The sequence below is a fragment of the Semicossyphus pulcher genome, unplaced genomic scaffold (genome assembly GCF_022749685.1).
Source record: "Semicossyphus pulcher isolate SPU_LCO1_2020_fin unplaced genomic scaffold, fSemPul1.0.p SCAF_23, whole genome shotgun sequence".
NCBI classification, from domain to species: Eukaryota; Metazoa; Chordata; class Actinopteri; order Labriformes; family Labridae; genus Semicossyphus; species Semicossyphus pulcher.
In genome coordinates, this window is record NW_027211697.1 from 12,511,182 (window position 1) to 12,526,562 (window position 15,381).

At 44.6% G+C, this 15,381-nt stretch overlaps 1 protein-coding gene across 1 annotated transcript in view; it reads left to right on the forward strand.

The window, feature by feature from the left end:
• Positions 1-9,189: 9,189 nt before the first annotated feature.
• septin9a (septin 9a) overlaps positions 9,190-15,381 on the forward strand; it is a 102,750-nt gene continuing 96,558 nt past the window's right edge. Inside the window, exon 1 of the mRNA XM_069674859.1 lies at positions 9,190-9,502. Within this exon, the coding sequence (XP_069530960.1) occupies positions 9,481-9,502 (22 nt within the window). The 5' untranslated portion in view covers positions 9,190-9,480. The remainder of the gene's footprint in view (positions 9,503-15,381) is intronic.

Here is a 15,381-nt window from a genome sequence, read left to right on the forward strand (position 1 = left end):
CATAAATAAAAGTACATTTGTTTAGTTGTTGTGTTTGAAGTAATTTACTTTTCAATTAAGAAAACCAGACGGCTCACAGTTTGACACTCCAGTGGTTTTACCAAACCAAATGAGTTTAATCTGGGCCAATTTTTAACTTAAAAAACATAATTAAGTGTAAATCTGGGCCAATTTTTAACTTAAAAAACATATTTGACAACAAATATGGTAATAGCGGAGTCACAAAAGCTAGCAATCAACCAAGTCCTGCTAACATTAGCATTAGCTAGGTAACATTACTGTTAGCTAGGAACGTAAGCCTTTCCTATCGTATCATGTGACTCAGCGGTAACATAAGATGGGCAGTGGTTTGATTTTAAAGCTCATGTGAGGAACTTTCTATTTGTCCTGATTTTGGCGCCCCCTGTGGACAAAGCCGTACCTCTCATATCTTTGCTGATTTTGTCCTGTACATGCTTAAGACGTGTTTTTTTAACAATCAGTCTCATCCTGCTTTCTTTAACAGTCACATGTATCACTTGCTTTAAAATTTTGCCCTGTAAAATGTAAACAAAGGCAGCATGCAGTTAACCGCTTCGTCAGCAGTTTCAGGCATTAAAAATAACTATACAGAAATAATCAATCATGTCGCTGAGGGTCTGGTTTGTTGTTGTAGCTCATATAGAGTCATCAGAATTAATTTCAGTCTGTTTCATAACCAGATAAAAAAAATCTACACAGGAACTTTAAGTTGTTGTCTTGAGGTAACTAATTGTCTTAAATATCAGTTCAAATCATGGACTGTATAAAAAGATGGACGACATGACAGCTCCCTTAAAGTGGAGCCAAACCCTCTCTATAGCCCCCTGCTGGCTGGCTGCAGTATAGCTCATAAAGCCCGCCTCGTCCTTGTTAACAGATGGGACATGAGTCAAACTATGAAATCAAAATACACGTCAAATACATTTTTTCAAGCACGCTCATTTATGTCCAAGTGTTCATTTTTCTGACAAGTTTACTTTTAATTACTTATTTGATGCTATAAAAAGGGGGTGTGGCCTCATGATTGACAGCTCTGTTGACAAATGGGGCTCCTGCAGCGTTCTGTTCCCGAGCAGCAAAGTAGAGGAGGAACAGCGAGAGGGACGTGACTAACACTAACACTACTGTCATTGAACTTTTCATAAGCGTGAATATCTGCTTCAGATCAACACAAGAAGCTGCTCTGCTGCAGACTGAGGCCACCTGAGGGCTCCAACACATCAAGGCCGCAGGTTAAACGTGTGTTTTGAGTAGAGTAAAGGGCCGGATGTCAATACTGCGTCGTCAATCTTTATGTGTGGTCAAATTCCAAAAAAGTATTGTTCCTCCTTTTTACTATCCAGTGTCTTTGTGGCTAATGAATGATTAACATTTTGTCCGATTACCGGCCAATACGGCCTGCAGATCTGGTGAGGTGAACAAAGTCTGAAGTGATGTGGCTATTTAAAACCAGTGGGCAAAACATTTTTTCGTTTATAGTTAGTGGTAAAGCATGAAGTCTAATTCTGAGCCAGAAAAAAAACAATTTTACCTCACGGTCTATCTCGCAGATCTCTCAGATCTCTCAGATCTCTCTGATCTCTAAATGTGGATCACTGACACGCTGAAAATGAGTCATTGACTGCGATAATCTTTCACTGACATTCACTTACTGCAAAAGAGAAAATGTCACAGCAGCAAACAAGACAAAACTCTCGAAAGTATTTTATGGTTAACAGAACTTAAGCCACCGACACCCCACATCAGATTTGTCTCTGACGTTTTTCGGATCACAATACCGACACTCAAGTCATTTATACAATAAAAACTTACAGAATAAACAGTAATGTATTATCAGTACCAGGTGGAGCGTAGTTTACATGTTCATAATGCAAACACTGCTTCTTCAAGCATAAGTTGTGTGCACACTCAGTGTGAATCACCATTAAAATGTCACCATAAAAAACAATCTCCTCTGGTTGCAGCACGCGAGGCAGCACAATGTTTACTGTGCGAATGTGGTCACAAGCTCTTTCCCCTCACCGCCGAGCTGCACGGATGCCCGAGCGTCTAAGTGTGAAAGTGCGTTATGCTTGTACTGTAGGCAGGGTAAGCGTCAGTGCTATGAGGTTGTAGCTGTGGTGTGTGTGTAGGGGGACCAGTAAGAGCGCCCTTGAAGGGTCCAGCGAAGAGTGGAAACTTGTGGTTGCGAGTGAAGGCAACACAACGGAAACCGAGGCCCCTCTTACAAGAAAAACAACATCAGCACATCTACAGCCAAGACCCTCATTATTTTATTCACCATTTCGTCTTTATTCAGATCGATTTTCCTTTGCACCAGATCAGAAAAGTCGGTAGTGTGCAACTGCAGCAGTTTCAGTACCTGTCATAACTTGTCACAGGAAGCACTAAATGATAAGTTACAGAAAAACTGTGCAGAGATAAAATCTGACATCGTTTAAAGAGCTGAATGTTTGGAAACAAAGCGGAAAGTTCCACTTTTACTGTATTTCTGACTTGTTTTAACCTCTCAGGGGCCCCGGTATCAGGTTTGATAACCAACACGCACCTGCACACACACACACACACACACACACACACACAGACACACACACACACAGGTGCTGTTTATCAAGGCTGAGTAATAAAACGTTTTTTAAAAGGCGGCAGCTGTAAAAGCGGAAACTGTGACATTCAGGTGCTTTTGGTTGTAGGTAGGTGTTTGGATTTGAACCAAACTTGAAAATATTTTCTGATTGAGGTTTTTACAGAAGCCCAGAGAGGCGAGTGAGAGGCATTTTCTTCCTCTCCTGTGTTTGTTCCACATTCTTACATTTTATTTTGCTCCATTTTGTAGGGGAAAAGTTTCACCAGAAGAAAACAATGTTTTGCAGGATTCTTTTTATTTGTGCTGTCAAAATTGGCCAAAAATGAACTGATGAAAGCCTTTGCATTAGCAGTATTACAGACTGGGTGTCTGTGGCAACGTTCACGTAAAAAATCACAAGCAGCGCCCATTCCACCAGCCAGCTGTGGTTGGTCTGCCAGAGAGGGTAGGAGTAGCTGCTAGTAGTAAGCAGCTGCTTTTCCGCTCTCTGCTAGTGTTGCGAGTAAACAGTAATCTACTATGGCTGAACAAACAAAGAAAAGATGGATGACTACAGATACAACTTCAACAAGAAGTGAAAATCCAAAGAAGAAGAAACAAACTCGACGCTCAGATGAAGCAAACAGTCTAAAAAGGAAAGCGACCGTCAGCCAGGAAAATCAGGAGTTACAACCGGAGCCAACCGTGGATGTCTGGTTATCTGGGACGTATGCGCCTGCAGTTGCCTTTTATCACCATTAGGTGCTGCCAAAGAGAACGAAACTGAGATCTTTAAACATAAACATGCCTTTAAAAAGATCAACATAGGCTTTCTACACCTCTCCGGCTGGGCTGGGATTTGAATACTCCGGCATCATTACCACACGCAAAACACGGCTGTTGTATAAGCTGGGTCAAGTTAGACTTCGTTAGAAGTAATGTATCATAGTATAAAGTGACGTTGCGATGCATTCAAAGATACTCGGTAACCAAGAGAGTGCGAGCAAGGACGTACAAGAACACGCGAGAGCTCACGAGTCAGCCGCGGTAGTGCTGACTTTTTAATATTGAATATTGTTTTGAAGAAATTCAGTTTTATATTCAAATTTGGAATATTTGTTTTACAGCCCTAATACTTGCTTTATTTTATCGTGTAAAAAAGAAAGGTGAGAGAGGTGGAAATGGATGTGGGTTTAGCTCAGCGGTTAAATTGGCGGCCCGTGCACGGAGGCTACAGTCCTCGATGCGGCGGCCCTCGACTCCCACCCTCGGCCCTCTGCAGCCTGTCACCTCCCATTCTCCCTCCCCCTGTCTCCGACACTATCCATTTGTTTAAGATGATCCTGCACTGAAGAGTAATTTAGATCAGACTTTAAGAATCGATCACCAGATTGACGCGTTGACTTAATCCATGTTATAATAAAGGATTTTTAATCCACACCAGAGTGCCTCGAATGCCTGTTGACTGCCTCTCCACACCCCGGATTTATTTACCATCAGATAGCTGGACAGCCATTTGTTTCTTTGTCTCTATCGATCACCAGATTTATTTTGCCTCTAAGGGCTTCCGTAGATCTCCATATGAGTCATGTGATGTTTAGAAGTTAGTGATCTCTTGTTGCCAGTATGTCTCTCAGACCGACTGATGGTGAAATCCTGTTTGTGGCCTTTAAATATATCTGCTGAGGTCAGACGCCCAGGTCGGCTTTATGTCTCTCTCACGTGTTAATGTAGAGTGACGTGTGTAATACATTTTGTTACAGGTTTAAGAAAACAGGTTGTTCCACACGTGCTCCCTTGCACAAAGATCAGGACACAGAGTGGTTATCTGATGTTTGTGGTGACGCGGTGCTCACTCTTCCTCTGACAGATCTCGACTGAAACTAGGCCACAGGCTCGCCACTCAATATTGGATTTGATGCTTTTTGACATGTAGTTCAAACTGTGTAGGACCATCATCTTGCTACAGAGATCTGACACCATGTCGACCCCACAGATTACATGAACATACACTGGTAGTTTATACATTTTATATGTCTTTAGGCCTCATCAAAAGGTGTCATGGGTCCATGTTTGTGTTTAATTATCACTTCCTGTTTTAATTTGTCACGTTCCTTTCTGTTGTGTGTAGCTTTACTTCCTGCCGCCTCACCTGTGCCTTGATTGTCTCACCTGTGTTCTGATTACCCTCACTTCCTGAGAGTATTTCTCTGCACCAGTACGTCTCTACCCCCTGCTCCTTCTGCGGACGTGTTCCTCGTGGCTGCACCAGAGTTTCCACCTGCCTTCTGCACGTTGTCACCTTTTGTTTTGGATGTTTATTTCTCACCTGCTACCCATGGACTCCAACCGTAAGTCTTTTGTTTTGTTTAGTCTTTTTGTTTATTAAATTCGTCTTCAAGTTCGGCCTGGGCCCCCTCTCTCTTCCTTTGAAATGATAGACAGAAAAGGAACAGGGGGGTAAGACAGACGGGGAGTACAGCTTTCGACAACGAAAAGGAAAGTGATAAGATGGCGAACAGCAGTTGGAGGCAGCAGTTACTTAGAAATCCTGCGTTGTGAGGGGGGCTCTGGGGACCCTGCTCCTCAAAGCCACTACAGTCTGCTAAATCTGCAGCACGTACACGCTGAGCTTCTGAATCAGCAGTTATACATGTTGTTATCATCTTCCTGCAGAGGAGCCTGACGATGTTTCTGGCTGCTGCAGGCGAGCAGACCGTCGCAAACACACAGAAACTAACTGAACAAGGCCTTTACTGACCTGAACTGTACATCAAACACTCGACACTTTAAAGGAACGATCTGTAGTCTCGCACACTGCTCATTTCACCCCAGGTTGCCAGACATGAAACAAATTGCCGCACAGGACTCGTTGCTTCAGATCGTCATTGTCAAAGCGAACGTCTTGTGCTTGAGTAGGTTCAGTGTCTTCAACCTGGCAACCCGCGTGAGCTTCGTGTTGTACTAGAAGAAGGGTAGCTCTGTTTGGGAAAAGCTGGGAGCGTGAGTGTGGGTGGTGGAGCAAGAGAGAGAGAGACAGGAAGTGAGTGTGTGCGCATGAGTTACGAGAGTGAACAGGGATCGGAGTGGATCAGCAGAGAGTGTTATCGGCAACTGAAAATACGACTGTACAGTAAGGCTGAGTGTGTAATAAAGCCACGTTCTCGTGCTCCTGTGTCTCACATCCTGTTTGCTGCTGTGTGTGTAAAGTGACGGGAGTTAGCCCCAAAGCTAGCGGCAGCTTCGGCCCGGGGCCGACTGATAAGTCTTCCCTGTGATTTCCGACCACAGTCGGAACGCTGAAGCAGGAAAGGCTTACATTTGAATCAGGGGAGGAGGCGCGGGGAGACAACGCTCTCCACCATTTTGAATTTGGACTGCAGTACCCTTTTTAGACGCTAGCTGTCAATGTTACATAATGCTCCTTTAAAGATGGGCTGATCTTATTTTCTTGTTCCACATAAGTGCAATCAATGAAACGGGCTTTTAAAATTGTCCTCAGGTAGCCTCCAATCTTCTGCATGAGAAAAAAGCTTTGTACATCTTCTATAATGAGAAACAAGCACTCGACTAACACGCACACGCGCACACACACACGCATATCCATCTTGTTCTTGAGAATTGAGATGACGCATGTTTTTTTCTTCACCACTTCCCCTGCACACCTATATTGAAGAGAAAAACTGTGTGGCGTTTTTGACAGAGGAAGCACTTTGTTCTACTTAAAAAAAAAGAGACCTTTAAAAGGCACAGGTGTTTAAAGCAGTAAACAGTCCTGTGTGGGTTTTATACGACCAGCAGCTAATGTTAGCTCATGTCAGCATGTTACGTAAATCTGTAGAGTTACAGTTTGAGTTAGTTTTCTGACTTTATTTACCACTGGTGCTACCTTTATGCTACAACTTAACTTTTAATCTTGACCCATAAAGTCTTGCTTTAAGGTGCTTAACCTTGACCAATGACTGTAAAAAGATGGACGACACGTCTCTGAATTAGAGTTCTTCATGGTTTACCACTGACTCTAAACCAAACATTTTTTGCACACTGGTTTTAAATAGTTACATCACTTCAGACTTTGCTTTTCACCACATTCACACAGCGGCCATGTTCCTCTGCCGCCATGCTCAGCCAGGGAAGCTAAAATGCTGTTATAATATAGTACTGCTGTTTTCCAGATCTGCAGGCCGTATTGGTCGGTTAATCATTCATTAGCCACAAAGACACTGGATAGTAAAAAGGAGGAAAAATGTAGCATACTGTTTAGAATTTGACCACATAAAGATGGACGACACGTCTCCACCTCCTCTCGTTGTACAAAAATGAAGCCAAAACACCCCTCGCAGCGGGCGCTGCCATCTTGCACATTTGGAGTCTGTGCATTAGAGATCGGCTGGTGGAGCCGCAGTGTTGACATTACTCTGCCCAAAACACACGTTTAACCTGTGGCCTTGACGTGTTGGAGCCCTCAGGTGGGCTCAGTCTGCAGCAGAGCAGCTCCTTGTGTCGGTCTGAAGCAGATATTCACGCTTATGGAAAGTTCAGTGACTGTAGTGTTAGTGTTAGTTACGTCTCCTCTCGCCGTTCCTCCTCTACTCTGCTACTCGGGAACAGAACGCTGCAGGAGCCTGATTTGTCAACAGAGCTGTCAATCATGAGGTCACACCCCCTTTTTACAGCATCAAATAACTAATTAAAAGTAAATTTGTCAGTCACTTGGACATAAATCAGCATGATAAGAACTAATTATAATGACAGAAACCATGTTTGAGAAAAATGTATTTGACGTGTATTTTGATTTTATAGTTTGACTCATGTCCCATCTGTTAACATGGAGGAGGCGGGCTTTATGACCTATACTGCAGCCAGTCAGCAGGGGGCGATAGAGAGGGTGTGGCTTTACTTTTTGGGAGCTGTCATGTCGGCCATCTTTTTATACAGTCTGTGGTCTACACACAGCAGAATCATTGATTACAATGCATGTACATCCCTTTGACTGATATCACTGCCATCTATTCAGCCTCTTGTATTTTGTATTCTGGCTAAAAATGTCCGATAAACCAGAGATCTGCCAGGGCTCAAAATGCTGTATGAGAAGAAGAGGACATTACCAGCTGCAGCCACAAGAGGTCCCTGCAGCTCAGATCTGCGGCTCTCTGTGGCAGGATGTGAAGTGAGGTCCGGTGAAGGAGAAGCAGGATGACAGGCAGAATTTAAAAAGGTTAAAGGCCGAGAGCAGAGCTGAGTGTTTGAATAGATGTGGGCTAACTCAGCACGTGGATCCACCCAGCCACACAGTTTATACTGCAAACAGATTGTTCCCCACACCAAACACACACACGAGCCAGCCCGCACAATACACATGTGGGGATGTGTGGGGGATGGCACGAGCTCCTTCATGACTTATGTTTCACACATGCACACACACATTCCCTGTACGGTTGTTTTTGTTGCCTGTCTCCAGTTGTTTGAAGACTTTTTCGCTCTCCAGAAGCAAATCCATCTTAATTTTGTTCTGGTTCTTTAAAGCAACATCAGCCTGATCCAGACCAAAACTTTTCAAGATGTCCAAATCCAGATTATCACTGTCTTAAATGGGACTACATATGAAAGTGTGCGCTGCCAGCTATGTTAAGAAGAAGAGGTTTTACAGCCAGCAAGAGTTCACTTTCAGTTGTCTTTACAAAAAGAGTTACATTTCCTTCAAACAGTTACACCCCTTCTGACCCACAACAAATGAATAAGATCAAATAGATAGATTTAAAAATGTGATAAACAGAGCCAGGACATGCAGTCATAGAAGGACAGGGCCGAGGCCTGAGTGGACTTGAGGATCTGGGGTCCGGGCAGACCCATCAATCAATCAATCAATCAAATTTTATTTGTATAGCGCCAAATCATAACCAGAGTTATCTCGAGACACTTTACAAAAAGAGCAGGTCTAGACCGACTGTTTGTTAAGAGAGGCCCAACATGAATCACCATGAGTAGCACTTAGCAATATTCGGCACATTGGCAGAATAACTTCCTTTTAACAGGCAGAAACCTCGAGCAGAACCAGACTCATGTTGAACAGCCATCTGCCTCGACTGGACGGGCCGAAAATGGGATAGAAGATGCAGGATAGAGACAGGCAGGTCATCGTTATAAATAATATGACATGATAAAAGCTGTTTGATAAAAATTAAACACCCTAACGTCTACTTTATTAAGTCTAAAATAACTTTTTAAAGTTTTATTGGACTTTGTTCTTGAAATAAAGCCTCCATCCACCTCCTGCTGGGATCAAGAAATCATACTCAAAGTTTTCACAATTCTTCTGAAAAGTTTTGAACACATACAGAAAGTTTTATCCGGATAAAGGCCAACTGCTTTTTCTAATCCAATATCGGCAACCTGTTTTCAAGATTTGATCCAATCAACTGTAAAACAGCTGGGCCCAGGAGTCTTCTCAAACATATTTCACTCACGCCTTCACTCCTCCACCTGAGTCTTGATATGTGAAAGCCCCCACAGTGACTGTACGATAAACCCCTCCCGCTCCTGGACTGGGCGTGCGTCAGGAGCGCAGGTGTGATTGTATCCATTCCCAACAGAGCGTCTCCAAGAGTGTTCCGCGGAGGAAATTAAGCAGAAAATCAGTCCAGGAAGTTCAATAAGAAGCGATTTACCTGCGCTCAGGTGCGTTTGGAAAAACTGACCGCCCAGGAGAGGCAGAGGAAAGAGAGAGAGAGAGAAGAGAGGGAGAGAAGAGCGCGCAGAAAGTAACAGCCTGGAAAAGTTACGGATGCAAACGTCCTGTTGACACACAGGGAGAGACCGGAGCTACTCATCAACTGTTAACACTTTCAAACTGTTTAACCGCTTCACGAGTGAGAGAGGAAACTTCCAGAATCATGAGGAAATCAACATATCCAGGTGAGCGAGTTGCTTTTTAGGTGACAACTGTTAAAGGTGTGTTTTCTTACAAGATACAATCAGGCTGCAGCCTGAGTCAAGGAAAAGGCTCAAACTGTGGGTGAAGGGAGGAAGGATTGACGTTATTTCAGGTTAATGTTTATCAGGATTCACAGTTCAGTATTTCATCACTGCTGCTGTCCGGATGTGGTCATTTAATCCTTTTAATCTGGAAAAGGGCCCACGCATGGAGCCGTGGGTGTGGTTGGAAAACTTCCCCTGAGTCGGTGTGACTGCAGTGACATCATGACAGAGAGGTGGGCTCTTTCCTCTGACAGGCCAAATCAGACTTTTTTTTAATGCTCCGACGAACATACAGAAAGAAAAGCTAAATGTACCTCTGGTAACGTGCAGTGAGAGTGAAACTAAAGCAGAGTGCACAGAGATTACGCAGGATTCATTTACTGTTTACTCCAAGCATGAGACAGTTAGCCTGAGTGACATGTTTATGGCGCAGTTCCTTCACTCCTCTCCACTAAACCCTGAAGAACGACTTGATTTATGTGTCTGATTGCAAGACAATCTGTTGGTTTATTCCGGGACTAGATGGATCTGATTGCATAAGACACAAGGGTTATCTTATCTTAACTTGGTATTCGACTGCAAGCAGCTTATCAAGGATTGGCAGACTATAATGTGTTTATAATGATTGTGCAGTTTAATCTTATGTTGCTGCTTGTTTGAAGATGTTTCAGCAGAGACATTTTTGCTGCCTGTTTGAAGGATGCACTCCCCGACCTCTGCAGGAGATTTGGGCCGATTTATTCCTGATTTGCCCTCCGAATGATCAGGGGAGGAATCTGGTTTGGGGGCTGCACAGTGGTACAGTGGTTATCGCTGACGCCTCACAGTTAGAAGGTCCTTGGTTTGAATCCAGGCCGCATTTGTGTGAGGAGTTTGCATGTTCTCCCTGTGCATGCGTGGGTTCCCTCCGGGTACTCCGGCTTCCTCCAACAGTCCAAAGACATGCTCGTTAGGTTCATTGGTAACTCCAAATTGCCCGTAAGTGTGAGTGTGAAAGTCTGTCTCTATGTGTCAGCCCTGTGACTGACTGGCGATCAGTCCAGGGTGTAACCCCGCCTCTCGCCCCAATGACAGCTGGGATAGGCTCCAGCCCCCCCGAGACCCTTAACAGGATAAGAGGTATAAGGGCTTCTAACACTGACAGTTCAAGGCGGGATTATTACACGGCGGAATAGTGTGGCGAAGGCGTTCCGCCTCTTAGCCAGCATCGGAGGTAGTAACAGGTGAAACGGCGCCTGTGTAAACTGAAGAGCTGGCAGGGTGGAACAGCACCGTGTGTGTGTGTTTGAAGCATGTGCTGTTTGTTTACACCTCGTGCACGTTTTGCTATTTAAAAACACACACTGGAATGACTTTACGCCACTGTTGCTTGCTCTAATGTAGAATGACAAAGAAGGCATGAGCACGGAGCTTGGTGCTGAGGTGGAACTGCAGAGTGAAAAAGGCTACAGATTATGGCTGGATGGAATTTCAATTGGGCCCATGCTTGATATGGGAAGATTATGCTGTAAATTTATGACTTAAAGGGCCGGTTCGCCGATTTTTCAACCTCAGTCCTATCATGCTATCATGGGAAGCTAATGTCATTATGGTAGGAAAAAAAAGCAATTTCTCTCTGTGCCTTTGGAGGACGCTATCCGCTTCTCCAATGGACCCTCAAAAACCTCCACCAGACTACGTAATACGTGTTATCTGTCGGAGGCCAGGGAGCTCGCTAAACTACACTTCCTCATTCTAGGACGCCCGCCTCTGATGTCATGTCTCGTTCAAAATCGTCAGGTTTGAAATGTAGACTGCAGACCTGAACATTTTTAGACGATCCACAGGTATATTCTCGTCGTATTTCGGATTCTGTCCCGCTAGTATTTCACTCCAGCGTCTCTCGCTGGGCCGTTCCTTTCAGAGGGAGGGGCACAATGCATGCTGGGTGTTGTAGGAATGTAGAATGGGCGAAACCACGAGCTGTTTGTACAACTTTCTGCACAGCTATGGCGCCAATTTCAAATATTATTGCTTCTATCGATTACATAGAACACCAGCTTTGACTGACAGCGGCTTTTTCCAGGGGCGAACTGCTCCTTTAACAAATCCAATTTTAAACCTGCACAGAGGCTCGCAGACTCTTGAGGGCCACCCAACTATTTCAAATAGGTTTGATATCCTGCTCAGGATTATTCAGGACGGCTCATCATAGCCAATTGGAGAAGGAGAGGAGACAGAGTCACTGACGATGTTTCCATATAATGGTAATCATTCTAACCCCTGAAGCTAACGTTAGCGTTATGCTACTGTTGACAGAATACAAAGAGGTCCAGTCTCACCCGAGAATAGACAAACCTTTTATCCAGACTTGTTTTTCCTTCTGCTTTTGTTTCTCTCAACCTGCTGCAGCGTTTCCACCGCGGGTTGTGATGAGTGTCTGATTTGTTAACATCTGTTTCTGACATGAGGAGGAACGCTGCTCCCTTTGGCACAGACAGTAATTTTGGTAATATCCTGTTGTGAGTGATACCATTATGTTCAAATGCTGTAGAGTGTGCATGTTTGAGATTAGAGAGAGAAACATCTGATTTTTAAAGCTCCTCTAAGCTCCTCTGACTCTGAGCCCGGCCTAAGGCTGCACTGTCACCAACAAACACTCCATCAATGCTTTTCTTCTCTCCTTCCTTCTTCTCCTCCAACTCTTTATCTTCTATCTCCTCCCTCTGCCTTTACAGCACTGCTTGCTATCACCTCCATCTTCCTCTGAGCCTCCTCCCCGTCCTCCCCCCTCTAAGCTCCGGCTCAGTCCCGTGTAAACAACCCTCTCCTGCGGAATGCCGGCTTTCCCGGCTCCTCTTCCCCGAGTCTTTGTGTGATGGAGCGTCCGACGGTTTTCCATCGGAGCCATGCGCATGTTGGGTCATGCCGCCTCCTCCTCCTCCTCCTGTGTGTGTGTGTGTGTTCTCGCTGTGCTGTGCGACGTGAGTGGAGCTGTCACATTCTTTGTCAGAGCCCCACTCGGGGAATAGTCTGATAACAAAGTTTGTGTGTAGTCTGATGTGTGTGTGTGTGTGTGTGCGTGTGTGTGTGTGTGTGTGAGCCTGGGCATTTGCATACAGAACATACACACACACATGCTGACACACAGGCCGACCTTCCTCTCTGAAAGTCGTCCCTCCTCATCTCTGATGCTTGTCTAAACACCTCTACACCTCACAGAGGAGGGCCTTTCAAAACACACACACACACACACACACACACACACACACACAGGACATAGAAGCACAATGAGAAGTTTGAGCTTTAGTCCTCAAATTTGTGTACCAGTCGGGGGGCTTTGGTTGTATATCTGTGTGTGTGTGTGTGTGTGTGTGTGTGTGTGTGTCTGTGTGTGTGTGTGTCTGTGTTCACTCACGCAACCCCTCACAGCTGAACCCTGCTCTCGGAGCCAATCCCTGCCTTGCACACCACTCCCTCAACGCGCCTGGATCAATGAGTAACCTGCATGAATAACAGCCCACTCCGACACACACAGAGTCATTATTTTCCAAGTACACTCCTCCTGGTATGCGCTTTTATGTCCTGCTCCAAACACACACACACACACACACACACACACACACACACACACACACACACACACACACGCACACACACCTAATTCCACTACTTCTACATATGTGACAATTGCCTCACGACGTGCTGCATTACGGCTTTTAGCCTGTTTACACTGCAGAGCTTTGATTCTGAGCCTAAAGCGTTTGCTGGATGGTAACTTAAAAGTCAAGCTATAAACTGTGTTGAGACATATTTGCCCTGTCATCTAGCAGAGCATGCCGAGGACGGTCTAACCTTCAATTTGGCTTCCTAGAGGCCTGTGAATAACGGACTAATAAGGTATTAGAACACGTGGACGTGCAGGTACAGCGCTCTGGGTGTGAGATGTAAAACGTGTCGTCATGGAGCTACAGGTTTGACTTCAGGACATCAAAGGACATGAAATTTAAACTGGTTTTAAATGATAGTGTATCGTCAAAAGTTAATAAAACAAACTGTAACTTTCTAACATTGACCACATGCTAAAACCCTTATCATAGCTTAGCAACTGTTAGCAGGTCAGACTGTTGAAGCAATGTGCATGGGCTGTGGTGACTATTACACACTAATAAAGAGTTTGGAGGATACTGTCTTATTCTAGCTTTTCCAAAACCAAATATACAAGAAACATTGTAAGAAAAAGATTAAGGTAGAACATATTGAAGAACCCTTTAGCTTAAAGAATAAAACAGCTGACGTTAGCATTCAACTACTTCCTGGCTAATTACCCTTGGACTAAATAGGTCTAAACTGCAGCACAAGAACATCATGCTCCTTCCTGTCCTCGTCCGTTTTGGACATGCAGATTTAGCTTCAGTCCTTCTGTAGAATATCATTTGTTCAGCCATCAGATATTTAAAACATCTTTTATAGTTTAAACCCCTTTTAGCAATAAAAGGTAACGTTGGGGCGCAGGTTTGGCTAAGTGGTTAAAGCGCATGTACACAGGCACAGCCCTCGGCGCAGCGGCCCCCGGGTTAAACCCCCGACCCTCGGCCCTTTGCTGCATGTCATCCACACTCTTCCCTCAACTCTGTCCAAAAAGGCAAAAGGCCCAAAAATAGTCTTAAAAAAGGCCTAAAAAGTCAAAAGAGTTAAGGTAAGCTTGCTAAATGTTAGCTTAATAAGCTAGCTGGCTAAAGCGGATCAAATCTGTTAGTAAAATTTGTTATTTCAGCTTCCAAAATCAACAGTTAGCTGCTAGAAATGAGAAGACTGAAATAAAGAACCACTTTTCAGTGGCTAAACTTCCTGATGTCTTTGTAAATTTTGTCACAACAACATAGAGATGAGAGTAACTGAAGGGCGTGGCTTAGACAATGGTCCATTAGTTTTAAAGTTAATTCTCAGGCTAGTAGAAAAACTCATCTGGTTGTGTACATTGCTTAACATTTGTATTGATGCATGCTTCCCTGACTGCAGGAGACCTACAGTCTGTGTGTTGTCTCTGCTGTGTGTAGTCCTCCCCTCTCAGCCGTGTGGAGCCCGCTCTGAAGGGTCCACTCCGCTCTGTGTTTATTATCTGCAGCCAAGAATGCAGCTCTGTGATGCTGCTGCTGCTGCTGCTGCTGGGGGTGTCGGCTGATACAACAGACTGCCTGTACTGTAGGCCTGAGGCCAGCAGAGAGCCTGTAAAACGATAATAGCAGGCTCAGAGTGGCTCTGCTGTGTGGTAGAACATGTGCTCTGACATCTACATGTGGGTATTAGAGTGATAAAGTGCATGCTCAGACAAACCATTTCAAGCAGCGGTATTGACTGAACTATAGTACTTTAAACTTATTAGTGTCGTCTGATCACATTCACTATAGCCAAATGGCTGCCTCTATAAATAATAGAGGTAGCCATTGGGCGTCACCCATCGGTTTGTCAGCTGCCTTTTTGAAGCCTTGACTTTAGGATTTTCACCATGATGGTTTTCTGCAGCCAAAAGTGATTTAGACATCAGGGTGGAGCTGGAGAAGAGCGAGGTGTTGGCAATGCGAATTATCAAAGTGCCCGTGGCTAGCTAATTATCTGGCGAATGAGCTAGTTAACCGTCGTGTTTCCCACCGAACTAGACTCTATTAGTGGTTGTAGCTGAGCAGAGTCGTTTATGCTGCTTGCACGCATCTCTGTCGGGAGCGCGAGCAGTGTGTGAACACCTCAAACCAGGCTACTTAACAACTGAACACAACTAATATTACTCCCATGCACAGGCCGCCACAAATAAAGCCATGTGTTAGAAGCCAGGTAGA